The sequence below is a fragment of the Pipra filicauda genome, unplaced genomic scaffold, assembly GCF_003945595.2.
Source record: "Pipra filicauda isolate LSUMZ 115617 unplaced genomic scaffold, ASM394559v2 scaffold10_size6260569_pilon, whole genome shotgun sequence".
Classification (NCBI taxonomy): domain Eukaryota; kingdom Metazoa; phylum Chordata; class Aves; order Passeriformes; family Pipridae; genus Pipra; species Pipra filicauda.
In genome coordinates, this window is record NW_024103541.1 from 3,602,449 (window position 1) to 3,615,983 (window position 13,535).

Consider the following 13,535-nt stretch of genomic DNA (forward strand, 5'->3'; position numbering starts at 1 on the left):
ATCAAAATATTGAAAAATATCTTGTTTTCAGTATCACTTTACTATTTGACAATTTTAATCATGTAAGCCAATACGCAGAAATGATCCGTTTTGATTTCTTATTTCCATTGTATAACTAAAACAAATAAAAATTAGTATAACTAATATAAGCGAACATAAAGACAAGCAGGGTGGCTGAGTACAGAGACAGTTTGTCAGGCATGTTGCAGAGTGCACCCACAATTTAAAAATATTAAACATGAAACCATTGAAAGTAGTTACTATACTGGCTGGATGTTAACATGCCATGTTAAGTAAGGTTGAAACAAAGTCATATCAAGTCATGGTGCTGTATTCACACCACACTTCAGAGGTATGCAAAGGCACTAGGAGACAGCAACACGGCTCAGAGGGACTGAAAAACAGCAGCTTTCCCATGGCCAGTTCCCAAAACATCTGTGCTGATGTAGTCAGTGACCACCCTGGGCTGCTCATGGCCACCCCTGCTAGGGCTGCTGTCCTTGGGTAAGACAGAAGAGCAACTCTCCTGAGTGCCCTTTCTCTGCTACAGTGCAAATTCAGTCAGCTCAGAGGGGGTTTAGGCTGAGGCCAGATGAAAAGCTCCTCTCCTGCAGCCACCGCTGCCCAGAGGAGGTTCCCTGAGGTGGCTGGTGGAGAACGCCCAGGCAGTGACCCTGCAGGCTCCAGGCCCACCAGGAGAGGGGCTGCTGACATCCCAGACCCGCACGGCTCCTCCTGCCGTGCTCATCTGAGCACAGCTCAAGTCTTCACATGCTACTGCACTACTGTTTTTTCTCTTTAAAAAGCATTGTGCCACTTTTAACACTTTCTCACATAAAACTTGTTCTTACATGAAGTAAAATCAACAGAGCCATGCAGTGCACAAAAATCGAGTATTTACCAAGAGGGACCCTACCAAAAGATTCAGGGAAACAATGCCATAAACACACGAAAAAATAAAGGTGAGAAAACTAAATTAACTTAAAAACTTAATTAATGCTATGGGGCATATTTCTGGTTTTGTAAGTGTATATATGCTATAATCCTCAATATTTCTCAAAATACTTGCTTCAACAATAGAAAAATCTATGTAACAAATACTCCATATATAACACATGCTATGAAATGATGTAGCACACATGGCATGCTGTTATACAAAAGACTTGAAATCTTAAGTAATCAAGTTCGCCTTTGTTACAACTGAGATTCAAATGAAGTCCTGGTTCTCATTATTATGAGGAGTTGCTGGGACTGAATAAACTCCCTCCAGTGCAAACAAAAATCACAAAAGGAAAGCTGACGGTCTAACACTAGGTGTTTCTATTGAAGTGATTCCAGTGCAATCCTCTCAGACAACCAGGATTAAAGTTAAGGTCAGATATTCTGTTTGCTGTAATCAAAGGAGGCAATGAGATCCAAAGGAGAAGAAAACCCAAATAAGTTTTGTATGTCTCAAATCAATATTTAAATATTTCATTTAATTGTTGAAAAGTATCCACTTCAGTTCTTCACAATGATATGTATCTTTACATGTCTTCATCTGTCTCATCAAGAAAGCAGATTTTGTTCGAAACTATCTAACACGAAAAATACTGCTAAGTCTATTCATAAAACAGTATTCTATATTTTTATTTTTCAAACAGCAAGTGACCACATTTAAAATGCATCATTTGCAAATATAAATTATCAAACTATTAGTTTAATTAAAAATAAAGCAAAAACATAACTTCCCTTAGTATCACAATACATAGAAGGGTATTATAAACCCAAAAAGACTAAGTTAACCATAAGAAAACAATAACGTCAAAAGTGATGAAACTCATTAAGTCACTTAATGAATAAATCAGTCCTAAGAATACAATACCATTCACCATGATTATGTAAAAAAAAGCAATCTTTCATTGTATTATACAGATAGAACAATCCAATCCTTCATGCCACATTTTGTAAACCATGATATAAATTACACTCACAGTCAAATGAACAGGAAGAATAACTCCCAAAATATTTTAAGTTGCTTTTAGGGCAGAAATAAAGGCAGAAATAGAATCCTTTAAAATATATCAAGTTTAACCAAAAAAATTCATTTGGTCAAGCTTGCTATCCAAATAGTTTTGTTTCCTGCAAAACTATTTTTGTCTTTTTTTGAATTATGAAATTTAAATGTTTCTTTTACATATTAAATGTAAGTCATATGTTGAACTACATTAAATCCTTTTATATTTGTATCATTTTTGCCATGAGACCCAAACATCTTCCATGTACCTATGTGCACACACGCACACACACACACACACACACACACAAACACACAAACACACATGCACACACACTCCTCTTGGTATCAGGAAATTCCTCATTTCACAGGAATAATGAGAGACTCACATACTGATTTCTGTCAGAAACATAAGGAATATACAAATTCATACTCTTCAGGTTCCTATAAAACCATCTCTCACCTATATACATACTTTAACTGATGGAATTCAGGTTACGGTCTTTTGTCTGATAACAAAGGGACGGAATAGATGTTGTAGGATAAAGAAATACTGTATGATAATTGGAATAAACCTATTGTCCTAAATTTACCTATACAAATTATCTTTTTTTTTAATTAATTGAAATACAAAGAAGGCATATTGACTTCAGAAAATAACACTATATCAGAAATTCACTGTAACAGTGTTCCACTATATATATCATAAAGTTTTTCGTAACACAATTTCTTCTGTACACTAGATTTTGTACTAATTTCTGTCTTCAAATTCATTATATTTTCATATCCAATTCAGCACTATTTAGTATGCCTTCAAAATAAAAGGAAGTCACTTGCTTTATTTGAATACCAAGTTCCCTCCCAGACAGCAATTAAAGAAAGACAAGACTACAAAGACAAAGTCCAGTATAATTCATTTCTGACAATGAAAATTTCAACCCCTCATACTTTTGCAAAATTCCTCCTACTGAAATGTTTTACTACAATAATAATAATTATAATAATTATAATAATAAAAAGCATACATTACATATAAAAGATACCAGTGTACTAAAAGTGACAGAAGTGGACTAGCAAATCCTTCAAAGCACATATTATATAAATGACTAGCATTTAAAAACATTTCTTTTTCTATAAAATGTAGGTCATATACATTTATAAATTGGGGGGGAGGTTCTAAAGCAGTGATGACTGTTCAAATAGTTATGCTGCTCTGTACAGTCTAATACCTATTCAATTCAAACTATAAGTTTGACATTTAGTTTATTTATCAGAATAAACCCATCTCAACATCTCATAGCTCATAATTCGAAAAATATGCAACTCAAATGACGAGGTGACTCCTAAGTTCACTGTTTATCTGCATATGAAACGAGAAGAGAAATACTCCTTTCTATGGGAGGCCCCAGTCTCACCAGTTCAATATCAGGACTTAAAGACTCCAAATTAAGTAGAGGAACTGTCAGGAATCAGCACAGAAACAGAATAGTATTTCTCATCCTTTAGAGACACAGCTATTCAACTTTTGCAGTCTTCCTCATCTCGCAGAAGTGCAGCCAAGCCATTCATTTCTTACTCAAAGTGTGTACGAATGAAGCCATAGATCTAAAGACTGTCCTCTCTGTGACTGAAATTGTGCTGTGTAAACAATGTTTTATATTCCAGCAGGAGGACGTTTGAATTTATTTATAAAAAAATGATTAAGAATATTCATTAACTCAAACAAGGCTATTAACTCCCAAAGGTATTTTTGGAACTTAACCTTATGCTACTTGTCAAGTTAGCACTGTCATGTATTATTGCTTACAAACAGTACATCATCTTATGCCTTCTAACAGAGCAGTACTGTGATCAGTTCATATTTACAGGTTTTTTTGTTTGTTTTAAACAAGCTATAAAAACATTACATACTTTACAGACAATACAAATACTCAAGTCAAACAAATGGAATGCATAACAATAAGAAACGTCATAAAGGAAGACTGACATAAGTCCTTGATTGTCAAGACACATTTATATTTATATATAAACTCTAGCTGTGCAGAATCAAAGATTCAATCATAGGTACATCCTTATTTGATAAATCATATTTACAGCATGGTATTGCATAAAAAAATAAAATAATGTTGTTTACACAATATTACCTTTCCATCCATTGGATTAAGGAAAGCAAGAAACAAGTCTTAGAAATGTTTGCTTGCCTCAGTTTGTGTTTCCTACCAAAAGATGTAATTTTAGAAAGGAAACAGAAGGTTTTGTAGGTCGAGTAGAGCAAAAGCGACTATAAATTTATTTCCCTGACACAAAGCAAATTAAACTTGAAGAAAAGTTTAAATTTTAACTTAGACACATCTTTTCATTAGCAGTAATACTTTCTTAGTGCTTGTCCTTTGCAAAGTGAGTTTCAGCTAAATGCATTACATGCCTAACATAAACATGCATTACCATAAGTCGAATGAACTTTCAAAGTTACAAGGCTTCATTTTAGTAGAACATTTAACTCTATGAAACTGTGGCATTATTCATTTGCTTCAGTACCAACCATGTAATTCGAAAGTTCACATGCGTACTGGTACCAACGGCATAAGCATATTCCCACCTGTTAACATTTCCAACCTGATTCCCAGGAGTATTAGGATTTTTCCCTGTAATTTGTAATGGTATTAAAACAAGCAAACAAAGAAGAATAAAAATCAAAGCTCTCAAAGCCAAGAAAATTTAGTTAGCAAATATACATACATAAAGTAATCCAATGCTGCAAAATTCAGAGTGAATTCATCCAAATATTCTGGTTCATTTCAAATAGTTACTACACATGATACAAATACTATAAAAATATTCTGATCAAGTGTGGAATATAATGTATCTGTCCAAGTGGAAAGTTTTCATAGGAGAACATGAATACTTTAGAATAAACTCCAAAAGTTACAGTAGAACCCCAATAATTCGCAGCAATGTCTTAGAAACCCTTTAAAAATGACAATTTTGAAAATAGCGAAGAAGCAGGCAACAAAAGCAAGGATGTCACATCACAAAATGTACTTTGTTCATTTATTTTGACAACTGTAATTTAGTTTTCAATACTCCTTCTATCTCCCAGTATACTAATGTCGATGCTGTAGTATACTTGGGTGAAGTAGTACAGTATTATTGTATGAGACCTCGCTACAGTATGTTTTAGACCATTGCAGAGAGGTGGGAAGAGACCATCAGGGATGCAGAAACCTACTGGATGCTCTGTTTAGAAGTCAGCGAATTAGCAAGATTTTACTGTACTTCTCAATTAACAATGAAAAGCTCCCGTCATCCAAAAAACTGACAAGTATAATATAAAAATAATACAAGTTGTTATTTCACATGAATACTTCCTTGTCCTATTTTCTTCTTGAAACACAATTTTCCTAAAGACAACACTAGGAGACACAAGATCATAAACATGGTTCTTTTATCGTCCAATTGAAATTGTTTATGTTGTTATTCGTAAACCAACATACAGTAATACACATGGTTAATCCTTCTCCCCAAAACTTGTCATTTATGATTAATTCATTCTCAAATCAAAGGAAGAAAATGTAAATGCCTATTAGTATACCATTACAAGCTGATTCCTTCATTGTCTGTTATATTAATGGTAAAACATATCAAAAGATTCATGCTAAAAGGGACACTGTCAAGTAATTTAGGACCAAAATATGGCCTATTAATAAGTGCGTATATATTTATATATATATATACACATGTATTGTGTATATATATGGTTTGTTAATAAATGTCATCAGTTTCCTCTTTTTTTAAAATTATCACTGCTCTATCACTAGCAGATATCCCCAAAATGTCCACCTTACACACACACACACACACATTTGGTGCTTACGTGACCTTTCATTAAGAATGTCTGTTGTTGGCTCAGGGGAATACACACACTCACCCCAGCCTTGTGCTGACTGACTGAACAGCATCAGTACAAGAACAGAGCAGAAAACCAAAGCTGCTTTTTTCCGAACATACATGAAAAACTAAAAAAACGAACAGTGCCCAGATCAACATGAAGAATGAGCATCTGTAGATTAAAAGCAGCAAAACGTGAGCGGTGAAAGATGTTATTAAATAATGTCATTATTAAACAAGCAAGAGCTTTTTACTGAGTTAAACCTAAATCATAGCAGTATATTTGGCTAACTCCTCCAGTGCAGAAAGCTTCACGCATCAGCGGATCAACTACTCACATCACTTTTAATCGTACATGTGGAAGAACCCTATGGGATAGTCCCTGTGGCTTAGACGGGGACTTCACAGCCTGTCCTAAGGCACAGAGTGTAGCTGGAATGGCTCAGCAGCAGGCTAGGGAATGAGTTCTGACATAAGGGATAACATTTCCTCAGGTGATTCCCATTTGGCTGCAGGAAGAGCAAGTTCCTTCACTCTGTACAACAGCTTGCTCCCTCATGCTCCCATGGAGCAATTCCTAAGTGTGGAGGTGGGATGGAGTGAGAGCGACTCTCCCTTACTCCTAAATCACCTTCTCCCAGCAGAGTATCAATGCAGTAACCTTTTCAAATAAAGCTGAGTCAGCCCCCTTAGGGAGAAGGAGGCTTTATTCCTCTTAACCTCCCTATGGGGCCAGAGCAGTGCAGTAATAACCTGGCCTTTTTTTTCCTTCTGTTCCTTGCTGTATTCAACAAATAGTACAATTAATGGCCATCTACTTGCAGCATCAGGGCATGAGAACAAAGATGCCAACACAGTATTATTCAGGCAGCACAAGCAAAGATGTCATGGAAATGAAACACTCAAAATATGCATTACAAGAAGTGGCTTCCTGGGATATAGGGGCCATATATGTTATTTCTGTGCAACATAGAATAGAAAGTGAAAAAACCAAACTGACCATAAAGGAAGAAAACCAGAATCAGTTTAAAAATATTCTTTCAAAGAAATTTCTTTAAATGTATAATCAATAATCCAAAAGGAATTTACTTTTCTCTCCTAATGCCCGCTCTTTAACTTGGGGCCAAATATTTGGGCAAAACTATTGGTAAGTCATAGCACACTGAAACACCTTATTGTATTATACAGAGGGGTCGACAAATCAAAACAGAACCTGTTTTCTTATACAAAAGTATTAAGAAATAAGTTTACATAAATTGTATTTCTTGCCAATAAGAGAAGCAAGCTATGAATAAAATAAATACCCTTTCTCCCTCAACTGTACCAAGTGAAGTTAGTGCTGTACTAGTGCTACCAGGGGGAAAAAGATAAAGAGTGGGATCAGTTTCCTGGTAATGAAAATTAAGAAAAATATTGCTACTGCTTTCAGAAGAGGTGGGAATTGTTCTAGGTCCCGCTCAAGTCCTTTCTTAAAAGACAGGATATATTTCAGCCCCTTGAGATGCAGTCTTTTCTCCTATCTGATGGTTTTGTCTGCGAGATACCAGCTAGCAACAGCACTGTAAAAGCATGTATGCAATCCTATTTTTAAAAAATCACCATATACATACCTACCCATATATGTGTGTGTGTGTGTGTGTTTTTCCCTGGTTAATCAGCCTACATGAGGCTTAAACTGCCTTAAACTACCAGACAGTGTCCCTTTAGGGAAGGTGCAATAGAATGAACATTACAGTTCAAAAATCTGTAACTTGTTAACTTAAACTACACAATAGTTAGGCTACTCAAATCTTACCACCTTAAAAATGCACACAGAACTACTTATCGTACCATACCGTATACTTCAAGACAAAGTACTATTCAAAAAAACATATTCGTGGTACAGGGATAAACTTTGTCGTTTATTTATACTGTGAAATGCAACGAAAACTTCTGATCACTCTCCTAGGCTGGAAAAAGAAATCCTGTTCACTAGCATCATTCACCGGTTTGGGGTTGGTAAAATTGTAATGACTTTCACTAAGCAAACACTAAAAAGGTAGGGAATCTGAATGCCTGCTTCTTCAGCTTTCAGGGTACTTCAATAAATTTAATGGTCTGAATTGTCAAAATGCCAGACAGAGAATCAAAACAGTTTTTAGAGAAGCTAAGGATACCCAATCTCACGTGTATTGAAGAGAATTACTGGAGCTGTGTGAGATGAAAATGATGCAACCGTATCAAACCTGAAAATCTCAAAATGGTTTTATTTTTTGAGAAATCGAAAACTATCAAGTTGGCTAAGTGCTCTATGTTAATCGTTATGAGTACGGAGGGTAAGGTACAATTAAGCTTTTAAATCTTGGAATACACAGTTTGTGTAAGCATTTTGCAATTGGGAATGTCATCTATAGAGTATTTTAGCTAAAACTCCAAAATCTTGGTATCTGCGTATGAAAAAGTCATTAAAAAGTTACATCTAGATTCAGCTGTACAAAGAAATACACATTACTTCAGGAATGAAGTAAAGGCTTTAGCAGTTAGGCATTCTGCTTAAAAAAAGTGTTTAAAGTATTTTAAATTAATTAGAATTTTAAATAGTAGAGTTAGTCTATCAGAATTCATTTTTTTCCCTCCAAACACAACTCAAGGTAATGCAAAGCAGAAATAAAGGGCACATGATCTAAAACTTTTTTTGAGAGACTGAAGATTATTCTTCTAGAAAACGCCATCTTTTAAAGCCGTTTTTGCTTGACCTTTGAAACTTACTTGTTTATTCTGTGTGTTTAGTACATGTTGATTCCCTGCTGAAGAGCAATGACTATGCTGACAAGCTTAGAAATGACAATGTGAATAATATCAGACAATAACTGTCCTCCCAAAGTATACAAGGAAACCAGCAAGGAAACAATCATGGGGGAAAGTCTTACCTGGGGATTTTTTTTATTTTAAATTTCATAGAAGGTAAAATATTTTCTGGACTCGAACAAGTGAATAATAAACTGCCTTTGATAGGGGCACCAACATCAGGCAGTTCAATTACTGGTGGCTAACCGAAAAATTTAAAAAAAAAAAAGAAAAAGGAAAAAAAAAGAAAGAAGCAGTTATTGGTCTTGCTAATATCAGCTTACTTTTGTTTTAACATAGCGCTCTTAAAAGCTGTACAGAACTCCATCTTTTACAGAGCAACCCCCTTTTGACAAATGTGTTCTAAAGTGCCAGTATTATTTACAAAGATTTCTTAGCCAAAAGTCTGGCCCGTTGTGGCATCAGGTGAAGAAGTCATCCCAGCTCTGCTATCATTTACATTCACCAAGGGAAATTCTGGGAAATCAGCACTTGTCCCTGGTCCCCGAAGGTTCACCTGTCCATTGGCAGTGCTAAACTGAGATGATATTCCAGCTCTTGCCCCATGGTACTGAGCTCTAAAGGGCTGCTCAAAGGAGCTAATTTGATATGCTTGATGAACAGACTGTGCCTCTGCTTTCTTTTGAGAAGTTACTTGATCCAAGAAGTCCTGTGTAGAGGAGGAAGAAGAATGATTTGCCTCATCACCTGAAAAGGGAAAAGGGTGCTGCGAATCACCAACCATTAGTCCAAAATGAGACTTGTCTGGAGTTGTTCTTAATGGAGAGTTCATTCCTGATCGAAAGCTATTGACAGGTATAGATGTGTAGACCTTCTCCATGGAAGGAAATGCTGGCTGGGTTGTAAGAGTCTGGTTATCAGTCACAAAATTAAGGCTCGGGTTGTTCAAATAGGCATCATTTTGGCTAGTTCTGTCCAAAGCTTGTTGTAAAAACTTTGAATATTCTTGTAACATACTAGCTTTATCTGATGAGGAAGCTTGAGAGCTTGTTCCAACCGTCTCAGATTGGGTGACCTCAGATACTTCGGAGGAATTGATTGATATACTGGAGGTCACTTCTGTGTCAGCCACGCTGAAAGAGATCTCATGTTGTCCATTAGCCTTGTGTGAATAATGATCTAACAGAGTTTGCAGTACCTCATCTGGAATGACATTTTTGTCATGGTTACCTTTAATTTCAACATTCAGCGCCTGTGTGTCTAATATTGAGGCTGTAGCAGTTTCATCAATGACACTGGCCACAGCTGCCTGTGTTACTGAAGGTTGAGATGCTATGGTACTTACATTCAAGGCATATTCTCGACTGTTGTTACTGGCTGCTTGTAGATACCTCTTTTTCTTTAAGAACTGCATTGCATCATCATAATTAGTGCTGCTGTGTACAGGTTTACTGGGCCCTTCCTGTAATGTGTCCACCTGATCAATGTCAGCATTACCTTCAGAGTCCAGTAAACTTTGCTTATCCACAAGATCGAAGGCATACTTTGAAACCTTGCTGTCTTCATATGTAGACAAAGGTGAAATGGTTTGACTTTGCTCGAGTGGCTGTTTCAGACTCCTCTTGTTAACCTTTTTGAGAACAAGCTTGGGTGGGTGTATTTCTCCAGAATTTGCTTCTTCTAAGTGCGTTCCACTGACCGAAGAATGTGGCATCTCAACAGCATACTCCGCTACCATATATTCATCTTTTACTTTAGTACTGGAAGAGTACAAAGGCAAATAGTCATTTTTGTCCTTCTTGTGTTCCGATTTATCTGAACTTTCCTTATCCCCAGATTTTGTTTTCTCTGTTTTCTGCCTTTTCTTCTTTGGCAAGGAGCTGTCTTTCATAGGCGTTGAGAAACCAGAATCTTCCTCCGATGGCAAAAAGCCAACTTTGGTGGCACTTCTGTTCGGTTTCTTCTCGCGGTTCTCATGGCACATACGTTTGTGTTTCAGCACACGATCGGTCCTGGAGAAATACTGAAAAAGGTGACGATGGTGATTATTATTATTAGGGAAAAATAAATATATTAGCAGAAAGAAACCTTTCATTCTAACAAATTTACTTGACAATTCATCCACTTTACCAATTTCTAATGAAGTGTCAAACAACAGTACACAGTCAATAAAATCAAGCACAGCCAGCCGTGCCTCTGTGCACCAAGAATGCCCACTTTAACAGAAACAACATTTGTTAAACATTTATGTGTATAAATATATGTATAAATGTATGCGCATGACTACAACCCATGGAGAAATCCCTGTCTGTACTACTTGGGAATCTACTGCTGTTTTGTTTGTCAATCACGAAAGATTTCACCAAGTCATCTTACCTGCAAACAATATTCACACTGGTAAGGCTTCTCTCCACTGTGAGTTCTTTTGTGCCTTTCCATGTGATACTTCTGAATAAACCTCATACCACATTCATCACAACGAAATGGCTTTTCACCTGATAAAAAACATGTAGCAATGTTAATTGAAGAAAATGAATCAACGTTTTTCCATACAATTACCCGGTGAAATACTACATTCTTTATTAATAGTAGTAAGAGGATTTAGTCTATTGCTAATGAAAAACAACATAGGGCTTGCTCACACCACTATTTTTCCAATACTAAGTAGATGATGCCTCAAATTATTTTAAGCTTTTGTGCTAAAAAAAACAAACCACCTTTAAAACTAAATCCTTACCCCTCTTTCTAATGGTGGTGCAAATATACGTCTTACACTTAACAAATGAAGAACTGCAAAGATGCTCTTCCTGAACTGCTGTTGCATCACATATTTTTAGGGCAGACGATTGTATAAAAATACCTCAATTCTCTCACCAACTCATGAACTCAAACCCATCCCTTCTAGGAGAGAATTATGCATTTCCAAACTTTGAATATAACATATTTGAGGGTGCTCTGTATTTTTCCATATTTTTTACCTTATCTGTATGTAGAATTGAAATAACTGCTTTGAAAAAATCCTACTACTTTGGTTGGAACTCAAATTTATTTATTTTTTAAAAACTAATTAAAAATATTTTATTTAAAAAACTAAGCTGAAAAAAAGGAACCTCTATAGCTAAACTGGTGTTTGCATACTTACAGATTTCTCATTTGCTCGGTTTGGTTTTTGGTTTTATCCTTTACTTTCATGAAGCATTTGTTCAGACAATATGCACTGCCCTGAAATCATCTTCAGTTCTCCCCTTATTTTTCCTCACAAAGAAGCCCTGCAATGATATTTTCTGGGCTCTATTTTTGTTTCTTTTAACTTTTGCCTTACATCTTCCCTCTGATATTCTTTATTTTCTATGTTTCTCTGACAAAACTTAAAAATTCCAAGTGCATTGAAAAGTTAGTTTTGCTTTTACAGAAGTTCACTATTATTTAATAGAACTCAGCCTGAACAATAGTGATCTTTCCTCTTAATATTTACTATGAAATCTTTTGGACTGACACAGAGATCAGGCATTGTCGTGGCAGCATCTGTCAACATCCTCTTTGTTCTGGATACTGCACTGCACTGATTTTTGGGATATAAACCATCTATGCTTTGTTTCCAAAAATATGCACTATTGCTGTTTTCTGAAGTAGTTTTATTCTTACTAATTATGTTATGGACTAACTTTATTAAATTACCGATAATTATCAACATTTACATTTTAAATTAATTCATTTTATTATTTAAGATGTTATGAGTGTGTTTTTCCATTTACAATAGAACTATTTAGCCACATCCTGCAAATGGAAATACAGTACCTTAAAATATGGTGCCTGTATTTATAGAAACTAGAATGAAAAATATCTGTATCGCCCACACATATGCTCCTAGTCAGATCATTAATGCCCAGAGTTTCAACTGCCTTAATTCCAAGCAATTTCTAAATCTCTCTCTTTGTAAGCTTATGTCCTGTTTCCAATTATTAATTCTTACCTCTCCATGTGGCTTTTCAGCCAATTCCTTTCTTAGATGAAATTATTCCAATTTATTCTCTCCTAAATCAAATTATCTCCTCTACTCAGATCTCTCAGCTTCTTCCATCAGTTCTTTTTTCTACAAGCTCACAACCTCAGCATCCTACCTCTTCTTTTACTTGAGTTAGAGACCTTTATCATTTCTTGCTTATTAATAATTACCATAAAACTTTGCTTGTTTTCAGCACTCTTGTAAGCTGTAATAACTATCATATAATTCTCTCATACTGTCTATAAGCAAATCCTTCTCTCTGGCCTATTTCTTAACTTTCAAACTCCAGTTTCATTCTTCACTTTCTCTTTATTTGTTGGGCACCCTTATGACTATGGTGGTTTACTCCCATCAAGCCTGTTGAGACTTTCTGCATCAAATTCCAATCCTTGTCTTCAGTTTTCAGCAAGATCTTTAGATGTCATTGTTCTCTTCCATTCCCAAAGTCTACTACTTAATCCTTACAGTTTTCTTTCCCTTTGCTCCACTATTCTACCTGGTGTTTCTTTTAAATTGCCTCTTCCAACAACTCTCCTTACGTTGTCTCAAAGTTTGCTTTCATGATACCTTACGTTTTTCTAGAGAAAGGAGCAACTGTTTGGTGATCTGTCTGAGCCTTACAGCAAAATAGCTCGGTCCTGTTCTGGCTCTGAACAGCCCCCTAAGGAGCTATTCTGCTACCCCAGGAAATGCAGAACACTTCTTTAATACACTTACCTGCAGCCTTATCCTCATTTCCGTAAATGAATGGTCACAGAGTTCCTTAACATTCGTCTACTCAAGCTGGCTATTTGCTGGCAGAAGACTCCCTCAGCTACCTATTCCCATTTCAAGGCTTTAAAAGGGCCAAACAGGGGT

The 13,535-nt window shown here is 35.9% G+C and overlaps 1 protein-coding gene across 4 annotated transcripts in view; it reads right to left on the bottom strand.

Moving 5' to 3' along the window:
* Positions 1–3,648: 3,648 nt before the first annotated feature.
* Positions 3,649–13,535, bottom strand: part of ZNF148 (zinc finger protein 148) — a 40,821-nt gene continuing 30,934 nt past the window's right edge. For all 4 annotated transcript variants that reach the window (XM_039381945.1, XM_039381943.1, XM_027723560.2 and 1 more), the window contains 2 exons: positions 11,048–11,166; positions 3,649–10,694 (listed from right to left, as the gene is read on the bottom strand). In XM_039381945.1, the coding sequence (XP_039237879.1) occupies positions 9,105–10,694; positions 11,048–11,166 (1,709 nt within the window). In that variant the 3' untranslated portion in view covers positions 3,649–9,104. The remainder of the gene's footprint in view (positions 10,695–11,047; positions 11,167–13,535) is intronic.